Here is a 20663-nt window from a genome sequence, read left to right as displayed (position 1 = left end):
GCTATTCCTCAAACATTCCAAGCACACTCACATCTCACGGCCTTTGCACTTTCTATTCCTTTTACCTAGAATGTTCTTCCCCCAGATATCCATATGGCTCAATCCCTTTCTTCCTTCAGGTCCGTGCTCAAATGCCATCTTATCAAGTCAGCCTTGCATGACCACTAACATAAAAGGGGAACCGTCCTGTCCCATCACTCATTACCTCCCAAGTCTGCTTTCCTCCTCTCCACAGGGCTTATCGCGTTTTGTTTCATTTAATGTGTGACTCTCTCTGACTAGAGTGTCAATTTCAAGAGGGAAGAGGCTTTGTTTTGTTCACTGCTATGCCTCAGAAGTGTGCCTGACACTTTCAATAAGTATTTACTGAATAAACATGAATACAGTAGCCATAATATAGGAACAGGATGCCATAAAAATGGTACAGAGAACAAGAGCTCTCATAAATTTAAAATAAAAAAAGAAAATATTCAGGGCTGGCCCGTAGCACAGCAGTTAGGTTCACACATTCCACTTCAGCAGCCCAGGGTTCGCCGGTTCAGATCCCGGGTGCAGACATGGCACTGCTTGGCAAGCCATGCTGTGGTAGGCATCCCACATATGAAGTAGAGGAGGGTGGGCACAGATGTTAGCTTCGGGCCAGTCTTCCTTAGCAAAAAGAGGAAGATTGGCAGCAGATGTTAGCTCAGGGCTAATCTTCCTCAAAAAAAAAAAAAGAAAGAAAAAGAAAATATTCAATTAGAAGATAAAAGTAAAGTCAAGTAAATCTCCCCAGAAGGAACAACAACAAAAAGACAGAGAAAAAGACAAGAGAAAGGTAAGAAAAGTAAAACATCAATCCAGTTGGTCTAACACTTGAATAATAAAAGCCCATGAAGGAGAGAGCAGAAAAAACCCAAAGGAGAAAATTAGGAAGAAATAAAACGGGCGAATTCCTCAAAATCAAGGATATGAGTCTCCTAATGAAAATGGCCACCAAATGCCCTGCATATTGAATAAAAAAGATCTACACTAAGAAAAATTGTTTTGGTTTGTTTTTTTTTTTTGATATTCTAAAATTTCAGTCAGTGGGAACTCGACAGCACAAGTAACTTGGTGTCTTCACAAATACATCACAAGAAAAAAAGAAAGCTACAGATGGAGGACCTATAGATTAAAAGAAATTTTTAAGAAACGTATCAATAAAGTATAATGTGTAGACTTAATTGGAATTCTGATTCAAACTAACTGCAATCATATACATTTGTGCCATTTGTGAGACAATCTGAAATTTGAATAATGCCTGGACATTTGATTATATTAAGTAATTACTATTAAAAAACTTGAGTTTGATAAAAGACCCCTTATTTTTTAGAAATCATAATGAAAATTTTTTTTTTAAGATTTTATTTTTCCTTTTTCTCCCAAAGGCCCCCCCGGTACACAGTTGTGTATTTTTAGTTGTGGGTCCTTCTGGTTGTGGCACGTGGGATGCCACCTCAGCATGGCTTGATGAGCAGTGCCATGTCCGCACCCAGGATTCGAACCAGGGAAACCCTGGGCTGCCAAAGCAGAGCGCACGAACTTAACCACTCGGCCATGGGGCCAGCCTCGAAATATTTAAAGTTGAAATGATACAATGCCTGAGATTTGTTTCATCATAATAGGGAGAGAGGAAAGTAAATGGGGGATAAATGATACAAGATCGCCCATAAACATATAATTGTTGAAGCTGGTGATGGGTACATTAGGTTCATTATACTACTCTGTCTACCTTTCTTATATATTTAAAGTTTTCCATTTAAAAAAAAAGTTTAAAAAAATAGAGGATGAAGAAAACTTTCAGAGGAAGAAAGTGAGAAAAGAGTCACCAACAAAGGAGCACAAATCAGAATGGCATCAGGTCTCTCAACAGCAACAGAAGAGACTGGGAATCAGTGAGGCAAGGCCTTCGAAATCTGAGAGGAAATGTCTTTCAACCTAAAATTCTATCTTCAGCGAAATTATATCTACCCTAATACCTTATTGATAAAAACATGTTCAAACATGCAAGATAACATAAAATTTAGCTCCCATACACCCTTTCTTTAGAAACCGCTAGACCTTGTATTCCACTGAAACAAGGGAGGCATGGGACCTAGGAAACGGGATCCAACAGAGGGTAAGGATGTCCTGGGATGATGGCTGTGTCATAGGCCTAGAGAGACATGGAGGAGATGGGGCAGGAGAAAGAGAGGCCCAGAAGCATGTGATAATTTTTTGAGGACAGAGCCTGTAAATTTGCCAAATGGGACTCTGTCAAGGTTTTATAAATTTACACTCCTACTAGCAAGGTATGGGAAGTTTTAACACCACCCTCACCAACACTGGGTACTATCGCTGTCTTTAATCTTAGTATTACAAGTGTTATAGTCTTTCTTACATCATGACGAGGTTAAACATTTTTCATGTGTTTGTTGTCCGTCTGAAATTTTTCTTTCAGGAACAACAAAAGACCTCGAATAGCCAAAGAACTCCTGAGAAAATAGAACAAAGCTGGAGGTATCACACTCCCTGATTTCAAATTATACTACAAAGCCATAGTAACCAAAACAGCATGGTACTGGCACAAAAATAGACACACAGCTCAATGGAACAGAATTGAGAGCCCAGAATTAAACCCACACACTTATGGACAGCTAATATTCGACAAGGGAGCCAAGAGCATACTATGGAGAAAGGAGAGTCTCTTCAATAAATGGTGTTGGGAAAACTGGACAGCCACATGCAAAAGAATGAAAGTACACCATTCCCTTACACCAGGCACAAAAATCAACTCAAAATGGATTAAAGACTTGAATGTAAGACCCGAAACCATGAGACTTCTAGAAGAAAAGATAGACAGTACGCTCTATGACATCGGCCTGAGCAGCATATTTTCAAGTCCCATGTCTGACCAGGAAAGGGAAACAAAAGAAAAAATGAACAAATGGGACTACATCAAACTAAAAAGCTTCTGCACGGCAAAGGAAACCATCAACAAAACGAAAAGACAACCTAACAATTGGGAGAAGATATTTGCAAACCACATATCAGATAAGGGGTTAATATCCAAAATATACAAAGAACTAATACAGCTCAACAACAACAAAACCAACAATCCAATTAGAAAATGGGCAAAAGATCTGAACAGAGATTTCTCCAAAGAAGATATACAGATGGCCAACAGGCATATGAAAAGATGCTCAACATCATTAGCTATCAGGGAAATGCAAATCAAAACTACAATGAGGTATCACCTCACTCTGGTCAGAATGGCTATAATTAACAAGACAGGAAACAACAAATGTTGGAGAGGATGTGGAGAGAAGGGAACCCTTGTTCACTGCTGGTGGCAGTGCAAACTGGTGCACCCACTATGGAAAGCAGTATGGAGTATCCTCAGAAAATTAAGGATAGATCTACCATATGATCCAGCTATCCCACTGCTGGGTATTTATCCAAAGAACTTGAAAACACAAAGGCATAAAGATGCTTCCACCCCTATGTTCACTGCAGCATTATACATAATAGCCAAGATACGGAAGCAACCTAGGTGCCCATCAAGGGACGAATGGATAAAGAAGATGTGGTATTTATACACGATGGACTACTACTCAGCCATAAGAAATGACGAAATCCGGCCATTTGTGACAACATGGATGGACCTTGAGGGTATTATGCTGAGTGAAATAAGTCAGAGGGAGAAAGTCAAATACCATATGATCTCAATCATAAGTAGAAGATAAAAACGACAAAAAAAAACACATAGCATTGGAGATTGGATTGGTGGTTACCATTGGGGAAGGGGGGAGGGGGGAGGGCAAAAGGGGTGATTAGGCTCACATGTGAGGGGATGGACTATAATTAGTTTTCGGGTGGTGAACATGATGTAATGTACAGAAAATTCAAAATATGATGTATATCCGAAAAAAATAAAATAAATTTAAAAAAATTTTCTTTCATATCATATCTTCTTTGATGTCCTTGGTATATTTTTTTATAAAGGTTTTCCCCTTTTCCTTACCAAAGAGTAGGGGATTTAGATATAGAGATAAGACAGACATGGAAATAAAGATATATTTACCCTTTCCTGTAAATATTTGTCTCATTAGGTTGTCTTTTTATTTTATTTGAAGTAGGGGTTTTACTTATGTACGACTTTAATTTTTCAGAGTCAAAGCTATAAATCTATTCCTTTATGATTTTGTCCCTCTGCTTTAATGATTAGTAATAAGTCATACTGCACTCAGACCACAGAAAAATATTAATCTAAATTTTCTTCTTCTTAGTTTATCATTGCTTTAATGTTCCATTCTCTTTAATCCACTGGAATTTATTTTAGAATATAAGATAGGAATCTAATTTTACTTTGTCCCAAATAGTTAGGCAATTGTTTCAACACAATTCTCTGAATAGTCTTTCCCATCTTCACTGATTTAAAACTATATTTTACTATACTAAATTTTTATATATAGTCTCCTACTGGCCTTTCAGTTCCATCTCATAGAAAGTCTGGTCTTAGAATTATTGTACTTTTTGGCCACTCAACAATCTTGTCCTCTTCTTTTTGGTACCAACACCGTGATTTTCTCTATAAGAATTTTTTTTTTTTTAGTAGAAATGAGAGAGATTTATTTGCAGCAAGTTACCTCTTTCAATCAAATGTTCTCGTTCTTGGATTTGAATCCTGAGTAAAGTTACAAAAACAATGAAAATTATTGGTACCAATTCATCCCACTTCATCCATCATTTGTGCTCCTAAGACCTCTGGAGATGCTCTGGGAGTCACAGGCTTTCTGAGTCTGACTCCTCAGTGTTCCTCCTGATTCTGTGACTATGATTCCCATATTCTTTCACCGAATTCCCACTTTAAGTTAACCAAAGTTGGTTTCTGTTGCATACAATCAAAAAACCACAAATGGCACTTCACTGAATCTTCACAGTGTGTATGAACTTCTGGTATAACAAGTCTCCAGTCATTACTCTTATCAAAATGTATTAGAGACTCGCATCCGGCTCTTTAGTCTTCCACATGAATTTCAGAGTCTGTCTTCCCAAAGTAATTCCATTGAATTTTTTATTGGAACTGCTTAAACCCATAGTATAATCTAGGGAAAATTCACTATCTTTACAGTGTTGTGTTCCCAAAATGTCTCACCATTTTCTTATAAGACTCTCAGGTAAATTTCATAATTTTTAATGTATTTGTTGTTAATTGTATTCCTATTTTGTCACTATGGTGAAGAAAACTTATTTGTATTTTATTCTCTGATTATTGCGGGTATGTAAGAATGTAAGCATAATTGTTATATACTATTTTCTTCCTGGCCTCCTTATTGAATGTTCTTGCTTGTGTCAATAATTTCAAAGTTGATTTTCTTAAGTATCCAGAGTTATAAGCATATCATCTGAACACAATAAGAATCATACAGCTCTCCTTCCAAAAATTATCATTCTCATTGCTGTTCTTGCCTTTACGTATATCTTTGGCTAAAATTCTCAGAACAATGTTAAATGACAGCAGTGAGTCTAACAAAACCACCTCTAGCATTTTATCATTCAATTCTCTTTAAACATGTTTATTTACCTAATAACAATTATAAATTATGTTTAGAACAAAACTTCATCTATTAGAATACTTAATTTTCCATAAAGCAAAAGGAAATTTTAAACACAATTAAACTGGAATTCTCTTAAGATTAATTAAAGTGATTATCAGTATCACTGCCTCATAAAAATCATATTTTTCATTTGTAAACTGATGCTCCTTCCCCATCTGAAGTCTTACCTTTTCTGAAAAGCATTCCACAAAACCATACAGCTACTATACATGATTCAAACTGCAAAACTAGAACTGAATGTTATGTGTATAAAATCCTTTCCTGTGTTATTTCCTCAACCTTATAATGTAAACAATTACCCTCAAACTTTCCAAATATTCCATGAGAAGTAATTGTGAAAAATGGATAGATTTTAAAAATTAGGAGCAAAATAAAATTTACTGTGATACAAAATTTTTCAAAGAAGCCAAATATTCAATAAAAATAAATGCAAAAAAATAGCTTTATATTTTATTGCAGAGCAAAACTTTCTCTGACCTCAAATTACTGACTGGGTAACATATATATCTTATAAAAGAATGAGAAAATATACCTCAAATTCTTTTCTAAGACGTTCCTCTCGTTGAGTACTAAATTCAAGCTCATTTGTTTGTCGCCGTAAAAGGTCAGAGCAGTCCATGTGTTCAGCTTCTAATTTTTCTACTTTCTTGTGCATACTTTGTACAGCATTATCTTGCTCCTAGAAAATAATTCATTTTTGCATCAATGAAGTGTATAAGCCAACAATGACTAAAATGTATTCTACAGAAGGAAGTGAGTGAGTAAATCTGTGCTTCAACCATAATAATAGGTTAATTTATACAGGAAAGAGGGAACTAGATATTTTCCAGCAACATTTCAGAATATAACATTTCAGAATAAAAAGCACTACTGGAGTTATATAATTTAAAACATCTTATTAATACATATTACAATGGAAAAATGTGTATAGCTTACGACAATGTTATGCTAGTTCAATTAGGGTATGTACAGAATGCTGTAGTTCAACTGCCAGAGGTAATGTTTCCCTTCTCGTTAAAATTTTAAGGTATTTAGTAATACACATGTATAGTGCCCCTTTGTGTGATAAGGAGTGATTAGCTTGAATGCCTAATAATGACCCTTGAGAGATTTTTATGTGAGCTCATGGTACTTTATGCTTATAGCTCTTAAAGTTGCATCCACTAGATGGCTATGTTTCATTTCCTCTTCAGTTTTCAAATCTTTGCTGCACTATCGAAAGAAAAATAACCTCAGGAGATCTTCTACTTAAGTCTCTCAATCTCTTTTTCCAACTAAACTCAGAAATCAGAGTTGAATTTTATCGTTCAAACACAAAGTTAACAGACATATCAAAGATATTTCCACAGTAACTAATCTAGATTCATCATTCTCACTTAGGGTCTTTCACAAAGCCCTCTTTCCCACCTTTTCCTCACCAGCATCATCTTATTCTGGGACATAAACACATATGTATTTATACATGCTTCCAATATAAATAGCCACTCAGAAGGTACCATCAGAATCTGAATGAGAATATTGCAAGCACCAAATATAATTCTCTATAAAAAGATTCTAGTATGAAAAGTACCCAGCAGTATAGTCCACAGTCAAAGGGTGAAGAACAAAAATCAATTTAATTCTTCTCTCCATATCCCTCATTCACAAGATTACTATTTTGTAGCAGACTACAAATGAACTCTTAAGAACTGTTTTCTTCAGGTAATAGCAATTTCTTAATATACAGAAGTTCATCTACTTACACATTGTCAATCTTTAAATAATCATAGATAAGAGCAAAGCTGAGTACCAGAGCAAAAGTGTGCCAACACTCCTGCAACCAGCAGATAGCACTCGCAGTTTTTATAGTGACACTCTGGATTTAGGAACAAATGGTATTATGAACAGCCTTATGTAAAGTAATTTCATCATAAGAGTACCTTCATATATGAAAGGAAATTGGGTTTGGTTCAGCTTTATTTTTGTTTTTGGTGAGGAAGATTGACCCTGAACTAACATCTGTTGCCAATCTTCCTCTTTTTACTTGAGGAAGATTGTTGCTGAACTAACATCTGTGTCAATCTTCCTCCACTTTGCCTGTGGGATACTGCCACAGCATAGCTTGATGAGTGGTGTGTAGGTCCATGCCTGGGAGCTGAACCCACAAACCCCGGGGCGCCAAAGTGAGAACACGCAAACTCAACCACTGTGCCATTGGGTCAGCCCTCATGAAAGGACTTTTAAGACCATTAAATACTGTATAAGATACTATTATTATTCTACATGATAGGTCTCCCTCCTGTAAGCAGTTAATATTACATCTATTAATTCAAATTCACTGTTACATTATATGCCTTCTTGACTTACAAATACATAATCTCCAACTTTCAATCCTTCACTTAAGTATGCTGTATATATTTAAATGAATAAACAATAATTTACAAGGTTAATCACAAAGTAAAACCCAATAACTTAAAACAAAAACAAAATAAAGTCCATAACCAAAAGATGCTTGTATCCTAGTTGATGGCAGTTATTTCAAACAATATTTATTAAATAAAGCAAAAGAAATTAAAGTATTCAGGAAGTCTCATGAGATTTATTTACAAGAAAATATGACTTGTGATTCCCATTCGATTGATAAATAGTATAAAAAGACAACATACAATCATTCCAAATACCAAGACCCCAAACAGAGCATGCCCATCGTTCCATGCGAGTTTGAGTTTAATCCTATAAAAAAGAACAGCTGGAAAATCAACGGCTGATCAGTTAGGGCTTACTATGTTTAGCTTGGTGAGATTCTAACTTTATGATACTTGACCCATATTAAATATTATTTATCAAATAGTTTTTAAATAAAAGTCCTTCAAGATGTAGATGAAACTCTGACCCAACAATCACAGTTCAAATGCAGAGGTCAAGTACTCATTAATATTATGTGATAATTACTACAGATTCTTGGATATGGATATAAACACATACACACAGTTTTTACAGAAAAAAACTGCTTTCCTCAAATAGTGTACATTCTTAGGAATTTTATTCACATATCCAAGAAACTTATATTGCATAATTAAGTTTACTGATTACATAATTAAAAATTACACTGATTTTCTAATGTTAAACTCACTTGGAATTTATTGCATAAAGGCTTTTTATATTATATCCTTTTAATATTTTGCTGCATTCAGTTGGCTAATATTTTGTATAACATTTCTGCATATATTCATGAGGGAGATTGGCTATAATTATCTTTTCTTGTGTTCTTGTCAGTTTAATAGCAAGATTTGTCAGTTTGGTATGTTATCAAAATTTTTTCATTCTCTGGCAGAGTCTATATAAGACTGAAACTATTCGCTTCTTGAATGTTTCTTTTTATTCATTGGTGAAGCAATATGGGCCTGGAATTCTGACTCGATCAGGTTTTCCACTCTCTATCTCTTCTCAAGTTAGTTGAGGGAGGCAGAAGGAATATATACATATCTGTTGTAAATATCCAGCCAGACAATCCTACAGCAAAAATCATGGTAGGAAGAGGTAACCCAAACACTCAGAGCTTCTAATAAGCTTTTTAGTCCCCCACTCTTAAACATAAGAAAAGGTGATATTTGAAAAAATTCTCCAACATAAAAGATGACACCTAAATCAAATGGGGAGGGGAAAAAAACAACCTGAGAGAAACATACATAAAGAGAAGAAACCTTCAAGATCTTCAGAGAACATAAGCAGTTCCAGAATGGCAGAGTTAAGGACCACGAAAAATTCTTTCCTCCATAAAAGCAACAAGAACACTGGCAAAAAATGTCAAAATCAAATTTTTCCTAACTGGAAATTAACCAAAGGCTTGCAGTAATCCAAGAAGCATTTATTCAAGAAAATCAGTTCAATCTCGATAAGAATGGCAAGCTTTGTGGCATTTTAACTTGCCCAATCCCATACCCCATTACCCCAGCTCCTGATAGCCTTGAAAATCAACAGCCTCAATACAACAGCCAAGACACAGAAACAACTTAAGCGTCCATCAATGGATGAATGGATAAAGAAAATGTGGTGTAGGGGCCAGCTTGGTGGTGTAACAGTTAAGTTTGGCACACTCTACTTTGGCAGCCTGGCTTCATAGGTTAGGATCCTGTGTGCAGACGTACCCTACACATCAGCCACACTGTGGCAGTGACCAACATACAAAATAGAGGAAGACTGGCCACAGATGTTAGCTCAGGGCGAATCTTCCTCAAGCAAAAAGAGAAAGATTGGTGACAGACATCAGCTCAGGGCAAATCTTCCTCACCAAAAAAAAGGAAAGAAAGAAAAAGAAAATGTGGTGTATATATATCTATATGTAATATATATACAGTGGAATTTATTCAGCCATGAACAAATAAGAATGTACAACTGAAATTTCACAATGTTATAAACTACTATGACCTCAATTTAAAAAAAGTGAATGGCAGAAAAGACGACAGCCAATAAAAGACATCAAAACAAATTTAGAAGACAGACAGCAAATGGACAAGTGATAAATGACTTAGGGTTCAGCCTTTTCAACTTTGCAAACACTTAAAAAGAGAGGAGCCTAGAAGCCAGCTGATTCACACCCACAAACCATTAGAAATGGGAAGCACCAGTTATTCCTGAAGCCACCATGCCATGGGGTAGAAATGAACACAGAACATTGTTGGAAGCCTCCATAAGCTGCAGTTACTTACATCCTCAGGTCATTGCTGCCAGCTCCCTTTCTGGCAAATGCCCCTCTCCATCCTGGAAAAGGGAAAGAGTTTACTAACCAGACAGGGTGACCCAAACAGACCTGAGATCATGAAAACCAGACACAACTCGGGGTCACGGTAAGATATTTTGTGAAAAATTAGGAGATTAGGTGAAATATGCATAGCGGGCAGTGAGAGCTCACAGCTCCCTTTCTCTCTTCAGCTCCCAGAATACAGACTCCTGGGCTTAAGGTACTAAAAGCACCACGAGGAGACTAGAAGACTCCTTTCTAGGAAACCACCTGTTCACAAGAAAAGAGCTACAGATACTGGCATTTTTAAGGTTCCCCAATTAAATGGAAGGATACCACACATACAGAGCTTCTTCTCAGCTTTTTAGTGCCTCATTCTTAAATATGAACACATAGCCAAAGAGCATCAGACATTTGAGAAAAGCTTCTCTTGTGAAACTCAGAGTCTCCTACAAACAAATGGGGCCAAACACTGAGAGAATACAAAGATAATCAAGGAAGGAGGGGAAAGCCACCTTCAAAACAAATATGACTTACATCCTCACAGAGTTAAAATAAGATATTACAAACATGACACAAGAAGAGTCTACTATAAAAGGGTATAGTCAAAGAACAAGAAATTAAAAACCCAAAAGCAGAAATGAAAATTCAATACAAAGCCTGCAATATAAAATTGAGGATGTATCCCAGAAAACAGAGCAAAAATATAAAAGAATGGATAATAGAAGAAATGTGGACTTTAAGGATGTCAACGCTACACCAAATGTATCTATAAGTCTAATCCAATTCCAATCAAAATTACAGCAAGTTTTCTTGGTGGAATACAAGAAGCCAATCCTCAAACTCACATGGAAGAGTAAAAGGCTAAGAATAACTCTCCTCTTCCCCCCAAAATATTAAGAATACAGAGAGGGGAACTTGCCCTACCAGACACCAAGACTTACTCTAAAGCCATGATAAATTTTTTAAAATTTAGTATTGATTCAGAAGTAGACAGACACATAAGCATGTGAACAGAGCACCCAGGAACCAAGGCTTAGATATAAAAAAACTTGGTATATGACAGAGACACTATAAGTCAGTAGCTGGTCATAGAACAGACAGTTGAATAACTGGTACAAGGACATGCAGTTATCCACTCGGAAAAAAACAAAATTAGATCCCATCTCATACTATATAGAGAAAAAATATATACTCTCTTTATGACTTTAGGTTATATAAGATATAAAAAGTACAGTCCATAAAGGAAAAGATGGATAAATTCATCTACATTCAAATTTAAAACTGTACATCAAACACAATGTAAATTTACTCCATGTCTCCACAAAAAGGAAAAAGATGTTTGCAATGAGGATCTAAATAACCAAGGATTAGTAACCACATATATAAAAAGCTCCTATAAGTCAATAAAAATATACAAACAATCCAAAAGGAAAAAGGGAAAAAATACAAACTGGCAGTTCACAAAAGAAGAAACATGAATGGCCAAGAAACATAACATGTCAATGTCAGGGAAATAGAAATTTAAGGAAGAATGAGATGGAATTTCACATACATTCTACTACAAAAGAAATTAAATCTGAAAAATACCAAGTGTTCAAGAGATTGTAAGGGAAGAGAACTCTTCTCTCAAATTAGTACAACCACTTGGGAGAATAATTTGGCAGATATTTTACCACCTAACAATTGCATATACACTAAATACATCCCCACATAAACAAAAACATTTGCTATTCATGGACGCACTGTCTGTAATAATTAAAATTTGGAAAGAACTTAGCTCTCAATCTATCGGGTAATGGGTAAATTAATTATGGTATATGTACAGGTTAAAATATAGCAGTTAAACTGAATGAGCCAGAGTTAGTTTAATAACTTAGATAAATCTCCAAAATACAGGTGAAAAAGACAAGCTGGACAAAGATGCATACCATATGATACTCTATGTACATCATTAAAACACACAAAATATTAAAATAATGTAATATACTATCAACGTATAACAGACAGAAAATTAAACACCAACTTCAGGATGATGGTTATCTCTTGGGGTGGGGCGGTGGTAGGACAGTGAAGTAATTCAGAATAGTCAGTCTTTAATGATATAACAATTTACTGTTTGTTTGTAATTCTGAATCAAATATGTCAAACACTAACATGGTCCAGACAGTAAGTATTGGCATTATTAATGGTAGTGGTTGGTTATACTGGTATTGGTTATATCAATATTAATATTAATTTTATTAATATTATATACAATATTAACATTAATGTTTTTTAATTTTCAAATATTTACTTTAAGTTCATGGTTTTATCAACACAATTCAAGTCTGGGTGCATTATAACATACAAGAAAATCCCAAAAGAACTATAAAATACCCCATGCAGTTATACATCAAGATTAATTTGCTTCGTCACAAATAAATTTTTACAATTTTTGTCACAGAATTTATTTTCCAATCAAACCAAAAGCTACCTGGATCCTTATAGTGAAAAAGTAAGAGTGTGTGTGTGTTTGTGTGTTTGTGTGTGTGTCAAATAAAATCATATTAAGGCCAGTGGAAACTGAGGGAGTTTTTCTTTTTTCCACTAGAGGGAGGTGTTGAACTTAAAATATTTTAAAACGAGGCTTGTGTTTGAACTAGCATTTAATATCACAGGAAACCACATTGTTTTATTAGAAAATGAACTTGCTTTCTTTCCACATCTTCCAGAAACATAGCCCAAAAACACAATTCTTTATATGTACTCATATAAACAACATTTCTCACACTCCAAAACATGGTTTCAAGTCTAAAGAATTATAGAATTAGAAACACATCAGAGCTAAAGTACTCCTCCTTCCTAACTTATGAAATATATCAGCATGGCTAGTCCCAACTTTAACTAGTACATGATTATCTCCCGAAAGAGGCAGAACAAGCTCCCCGTCTCTCAATCCCCAAAGCCAGCAGAGCTCTGTGGTCAAACATAGTGTTTGCTGCTGTAGAGTAGAAACTGGTACTAACTTTGTGGAATACCTATCATAATTGTATATCCATAAGCTTGCAGACCAAGCAATTAGACTTCTAGACATTTACACAGCTAATCACTTGTACAACAGCTCAAAGATACAGACAAGAATGTTAGTGAACCATTTTTAACTAGAACAAAAAATTTTGAAGGAAATAAAATGTCCATGAATAAGGGATTCCTTAAATATATTAGGAGTTTGCAAATGCCATAAAACCGTGAAAACACTACAAGAATACTGTAAGGACATCAAAACACGGACACCAAATATTACAGAGGCTTACAATTTCATTTATGTAAATACATTAATATATGTTCATATACTCTCAGATGAGGAGTGGGATTCCAGGAGGAGAGGGCAAAACCCTCACTTTCTGCTTTTAAATTGTCCAAAATTAGAGGCATTTTTACAATGAGCACAATAAATAGTAATTTTGTAAATTGAATATTAAGATATTTCCTGTTTGGTAACAACAAGCAGGACCAGTGCCAGTGTCACTTTCTATGCCATTTGCTTACACAGGGCACCAGCAGTTTCCCAGGAAACTAGAAAGAAATGCTCCTTGCTGCCCTAGATCATCTAAGGCAAACTTCTGAAATACTTCCTTTTCATGGAACTCCCTGCAAGCTGTCCCCAGAGTATAATTGTGCTTACCAGGTCATGTCGCACCCCAACCGCTAATAGCTGTCTTATCACACAGCCCACCTATGCCTAAGCCTGGTCCCATACCTTCCCTACTGCTTCTCCACTCTTCCTCCTCTTTCTTTAGTTTATGGTATTATTTTCCATCTACAATTCCCATTCTCTTTGCCATCACCAGCTCTCCTACTCCCTAATCACTAGAAACATAAACCAAATTTAGTCAATGAATGAGGAAGGGATCATTTTATTCCCTGGTTGAGTTATACAATGTTGAAAATGAAGTAAATACAAAAAACATACATTCATCTTCTAAATGCTTTCAATATTACTGATAGATCATACATTGAAATGAACTGGAAAAAGTGACAAAGGAAAGGGTACGCTAGTTTAAAAACAAAGCTTTACCACTGTATATCCCACACAGCCAACCACAGAAAAGCTTATGGCAAATAAGCACCCTCAAAGTGCACACTGCTATTGCAGGAATGAGAAAAAACAAATAAGAACAAAACAAATGTTCATTTCAAATAAAAAATTTAAATAAATAGAGATAAAAAAGAAAATTCTTTTTTTTTTTTTGGTGAGGAAGATTCACCCTGAGCTGACATCCCTTGCCAATCTTCCTCTTTTTTCACTTGAGGAAGATTAGCCCTGAGCTAACTTCTGTGCCAATCTTCCTCCATTTTGTATGTGGGATGCCTCCACAGCATGGCTGACAATTGGAGTAGGTCCGCACCCGGGATCTGAACCCACAAATCCAGGTGGCTGAAGCGGAGCACATAGAACTTTAACCACTCAGCCACAAGGCTGGCCCCAATATGGAATTTTTATGTTTCTCAAAAGAGGGTATGCATTTTAAAAAATGAGAAACACTTTCTTAAAAACTTTTGCAGTAACTCCACTGAGAATTCTCAGTAATATTCCAGAGAAGTATACCTCTATTTAGCACTTTAATTACTAGTAAAGAAAGGAGAGATGGCATAAAATTGAGATTTTCTTTTTACAGTAGGTCTGAATTCTAAAGCCCAGATGTGAGAAATATTACAGCAGCTTTGTCTGTTAAAGATGGGGTTTCACTTAGGTTTTTTAAAAATTTATTTTAAAAACTGAATTCCCTTAGAGATCTACATAGAGAACGCTATGTGATACAAACACCTAATTACAGGATAGAAACCTAAACCCATTAGCAGCCAAGAGAGAAGAGAATTTCAATCTATCCCTCAAGTTATTTGAAAAAAGATCTATTATATAAATAGTTTCTTAAGCTTGCTTTATAAAAGGAAAATCAGTTGTCTTTTGTTAATATAAAAAGGACAAGAAATTGAGAGACAGAGCTCTGAACATTTCAGTTATAAAATACAATAAAATATATCTCACAAAAGGTGGTAGTAACTAAGGAATATATTCTCCTATTCTCCACACATAATAATTAAAGACTGGTGTGGAATTTTAAATTATTTTAGTACTCTATAATATAAAATCTGGTATAATCACATAAGTTTCATCTGATATTTATAGCATTGACCAGGAAACTGCACCAAAATCTCAGCATCCACACATTTAAATATAGGTCTCTGAACAGTATTACAAGTTTCAGGCGTCTAACTGGTGGCGCTGGAGATTTCTGAGTGTTTAGAAATGAAGGGATTATTTTCATTTCATAGTGTTTGCTTGTTTGTTCCATGTGACCTTTAAGAGAATTAGCAACAACAGCTCAAATGTCATCTGCTCTGTGACGATTGTTCCCCAATCTCCAAGACAGTTGATCAATTTCTCTTTTACGGTCCCATAGCATTTTCTTCGAAATGTTATTATATTAAACAATATATTTCCTGTCTTTACATGTCTCTCTCTGTTAAAAGATCTTTTAGGACAGAAATCACATCTTAATCAATTTTATATCCTCAGTACCCACAGCAGGAACTCAGTAAGTACTTAGGGAATGAATAAATGAATGAATGAGAGAACTAACTAATGACACAAATTACAGACTATCTAAGAATATCAAGAGGTCTAAAGAGTGATTGCTACATCTTTCTAGATTCTACAAAGGGAGGCACTGGGAAGAAAAGCATTGCCCAAAGACCAAAGGTTTGGGAAAGCTGTGGCTTTCTTGGTATTCTGAATACTTACATACACCGTAAATTCAGTATTTCACTGTTTACTGCCAGATTTCACTCTCAAAGAAATAGAGTGCCTCCTATTCTCTGTCCGTTTTTGGTCGCCTTCATCTTATAAAGTTGTTTCTAACACAAAGCTACTCCAAAATTTATTTTAGATAGATATTTTTCATTCTGTGAAAAATGCTTATCTTTGACATTTATATAAAGACTATATGTCAATTTGTCATTGTGGGTAGAAAACATGCTTTTCTTTTCACAAAATAAGTAATAGAAGAAACGATGAAAAATTATTTTGAAATTTTAAGTTAGTTGGTTAATGAATTAATAGTTTGAACTTCTCTCTCTCCTTCAAAATGTTTTATATATAATCTGCTGAAAAAACGCAAAGTAAACCAGAGCAAGAATCTGGCGACTTGTAGTCCTTCCCCATATTAATCACTCAGTCTGTGATTTGAGTAAGTCATAAATCTCCATGTGCTCATCTATAACGGGAGTTGGATGTCATCAGTGATTTTCAAACTGGACTATTTGAAGCCTTGAGGATTCTGTGTGTTGGGAGGAAAGGGTTTAATACAACATGATTAAGAATTTGCACTTCTTAAAAAGAGTTCAAAAATGACTACACGATATGATTTATAAGCATCCCTTAATATCCAAAATCCAATTATTCTATTTCTCTATGCTATTAAAGACTGCTAACAGTCTCATATTTTAAATTGGAAAAATAAAATACCAAATGTATATCTGTTCCTCTCAGAATCACATAACTTATGGAAAGGAAGTCAACCCAACTCTGATTCTAATAGTATCTGTTGGTAACAGTTGCCCATATTGTCATGTAACCACAAATGAAACAGGCCTTCTGGAGACCAAAGACCCATAGGAATTATTTTCCCCCTGAGTAAGCTAGGCAATTATTGCACTAACGTAATTTTTAATACCACAAGCATTTAAAAAAACTTATTTAAGGAAGTTAAGTACTATTTTTAAAATACCTGTACTATAAATTGTAACTCTCTTCTTTCTGCTTCCCATTGCTCTGCTTGTAATCTAAACTCCTCCAGTGCTGTCTCCCTGACATGGGACTCCATCTCATTCTTCTCCTGCTGATGTTTTTCCAACGCTTCCTTTATATGAATAAAGTCTTACTTTACTATGAGATCAATAAAAGTTATCTTCCTTCCTTCATCCCCAATTTAAATGTACAAAGGGCTCACCTTACCTATAGACTATTAAAATTCATTATATTTATGTTAAAATCATTAATAGAACTTTTTTTTGAAGATTTTATTTTTTCCTTTTTCTCCCCAAAGTCCCTCGTACATAGTTGTATATTTTAGTTGTGGGTCCTTCCAGCTGTGACATGTGGGATGCCACCTCAGCATGGCTTGATGAGCAGTGCCATCTCCGCACCCTAGATCCAAACCAGGGAAACCCTGGGCCGCCAAAGCGGAGCACAAGAACTTAATCTCTCGGCCACGGGGCCGGCCCCAGAACTATTATATTTTGATCATCAGAATGTACATCTGAATAAGAAACTATGGCTACCCTTTTAATTTAAGCAACATTTTATACATACATATATATACATATAGACATATATTTAACCCAATTTTTCTAAAAAATTTAACTTCTACGATATGATAAAGAAACAAAAACGAAGTAGATTATATGTAATCTATATGTAGATATGTGGAAAGCTCTAATTACCTATGAACAAGCTGTTTGAATTATCTCTGATAATTTATATATAAATCTGACAGAGAACACTATCTGCAAAAGGGGAGGAGGAAGGAGTTTTGTGTAACAAATTAGGATAAGAAAACTCTAGAATGTTAAAAATTTGAAAAGTCAAAAAAATTTTAGGTTTGGACTGTAATTTCGAGTTCTACAGATAAACAACATTTGCAAGAGGCTTTTCTTTTGGGATTTTCCTAGTTGTACTACATGTACAAGATCTAATTTGGTTAAAAATCTCAAAAATATAAAACGCTGGATCCTGAGAAGCCCAATTTTCTAACCTATAGGGTTTAAAATTAAGACCCTATTAACACAAGGAGAAAGATTCTGTGGTTTCTATGAGAGAGGGAAAGCCTCTGTGTCCAGTAGTGTAGGTTATCTGCATAATAAAGATTGCCCTCAGAACTTTCACTAAGGAAAGCCATCACAAAGAGCCTTGAGGCTTTCTCCCACACCCTAGGGCTAAATAATGACTCATATTATACCCCAAGTCCCCAACGGTTTCTGTACAGATCAGGTCAAAGCCCACAGCGGAAAATCAGAATTCTCCTACCAAGTAGCTGATCGAGATCACATCAAGATCTTATAACTTGAGGTGCAGGCTGATAGACTGTAAGGAATGCCACCACCACTGGCCTTCTTCCCCCTTAGCACCAAGACATTTTATGTGGGAAGGTTACACAGGGCCACCCAGGGACTTGTAGCACTCATTGCCACCTAAACTTCCCTCATTCAAATACTATGGAGCCCCTGTGTATGCCAGGCATTGTTCTAGGCCTAGGAACATGGTAGGAAGCAAGAGACACAAACTATGACTATTGACGTGGAGGAAATCAAAAGTAACCAGTGGTAGGGGCCAGCCGGTGGCACAATGGTTAAGTGAGCACGTTCCGCTTCTCAGCGGCCGGGGGTTCACTGATTCGGATCCCAGGTGCGGACATGGCACTGCTTGGCAAGCCATGCTGTGGCAGGTGTCCCACATATAAAGTAGAGGAAGATGGGCGTGGATGTTAGCTCAGGGCCAGTCTTCCTCACCAAAAAGAGGAGGATTGGCAGCAGTTAGCTCAGGGCTAATCTCCCTCAAAAAAAAAAAAAAAATAACCAGTGGTAAATGGAGAGCATTTTTATCAAGTATTTTTCTAACTTTAAACTGATACTTCAAAGAAATGGCAAATATAGGCAAGTCAAAATCTATCTTCTAAGCTGTTGGCAATTTTAACTTTAGACTATACTTTAGAGAGTAAAAAGGAACAAAAAATGGGAGAATAAATAGCTCACAATAATTTTAGTAAAAGGTCATCAAAATTTTACACATCATATCTATATAGAATGTGTTCTATACAGATAATGAAGCTTACATCAGATATATAAATATTTTTCTATATTTATTGTACATTCAGATGAAAATCTAGAGCCTTTATTTCTAAAATTCCAAATTTTCATGCTGCTGGACCAAAGGGGCAGTAGGTTCTTGTAATAGGCTCATATAAATGTTTTGGAGTTTTTTATTTATTTATCTTTGCTGAGGAAGATTCACCCTGAGCTAGCCAAGCTTCCTCTTTTTTGTATGTAAGGCACTGCCACAGCACAGCCACTGACATGTAGGTCTGCACCCAGGAACCGAACCGGGGTCACCAAAGCAGCACACGCCAAACTTAACCACTAGGCCACTGGGGCTGGCTTGGGATTTTTTTTTTATTTTGATCAGAGATCTCAAATTGTTTTTCACAAAAATAAAGAATATATATATTAATATATTACTAAAGCATATTACAAAAGAGATCAGCAAGAATGCCTCTAAAAAGTAAAGAAGAGAGGAAGGGAGGTATGGAGGGAAGGAAGGGAAGGAGGGAGAAAGAGAGCGAGGGAGGGAGGAAGGAAAGAAAGAAGGAAGGAAGGAAGGAAAGAAGGAAGAAGGAAGGAAGGAACAAGGAAGGACCAAGGTAGGAAAGAAGGAAATCAGACTTTTTTTCCTTTCTGGTAGCTGTTTTCCTTTCCAAGGATAACTTCAAATAACGTATAACACATCTCAATGAATAGTATATATAGCAAAATTCCTTTATAAAAAATATTTTACCTGTAGAGTTTTCTCTAGTCTGCTTTTTTCTTTCACAAGTAAATCATATTCTCGATTGCAATTTTGAATTATATTGTCTCTTTCCTCCAAATCACGTTCAAATCTTCTGCACTCTTCTTTCCATTTTTGCTGGGAAGTCTGGAACACTTTCTCGATCTCATTTGCCTTTCCTTGAAGTTCTGTATTCTGAGCTATTAAAAATATAAAAGAGTAATAGGTATATCTACAACCATAAAAACAAAAAACCATTAAGAAAACATAAAAACCAAAAACCTAGGCATTAGAGCTGATTCCACTTACAGCGTGATCTTAGGACAAAACATTTAACCTCTTCATACCAGTAAACTTTTGAAAAGCTCACTGTTCCAGAACCAATCTATTCTGTAGTATCTCAATCTCCTCTTTCCTCCAGACAAAGATGACTTTGCCATGAAACGGCATGACATATTCCTAGAGTCAGGCCCAAGTAGGTGCCCCTCTAGCACAGTAGAAGTATGACATACTCCTAGAGGCACGCCCAAGTAGGTGCCCCTCTAGCACAGTAGAAGTAAGACATACTCCTAGAGGCATGCCCAAGTAGGTGCCCCTCTAGTACAGTAGAAGTATGACATACTCCTAGAGGCATGCCCAAGTAGGTGCCCCTCTAGTACAGTAGAAGTATGACATACTCCTAGAGGCACGCCCAAGTAGGTGCCCCTCTAGTACAGTAGAAGTATGACATACTCCT

The 20663-nt window shown here is 35.8% G+C and overlaps 1 protein-coding gene across 4 annotated transcripts in view; it reads right to left on the bottom strand.

Moving 5' to 3' along the window:
• CCDC171 (coiled-coil domain containing 171) overlaps nucleotides 1-20663 on the bottom strand; it is a 294411-nt gene that overhangs the window by 234550 nt on the left and 39198 nt on the right. For all 4 annotated transcript variants that reach the window (XM_046663625.1, XM_046663624.1, XM_046663626.1 and 1 more), the window contains exons 5-6: nucleotides 19937-20127; nucleotides 6154-6300 (exon numbers count right to left, since the gene is read on the bottom strand). In XM_046663625.1, the coding sequence (XP_046519581.1) occupies nucleotides 6154-6300; nucleotides 19937-20127 (338 nt within the window). The remainder of the gene's footprint in view (nucleotides 1-6153; nucleotides 6301-19936; nucleotides 20128-20663) is intronic.

Source organism: Equus quagga, chromosome 6 (genome assembly GCF_021613505.1).
Source record: "Equus quagga isolate Etosha38 chromosome 6, UCLA_HA_Equagga_1.0, whole genome shotgun sequence".
NCBI classification, from domain to species: domain Eukaryota; kingdom Metazoa; phylum Chordata; class Mammalia; order Perissodactyla; family Equidae; genus Equus; species Equus quagga.
This window is presented reverse-complemented; position numbering and strand designations above follow the sequence as displayed.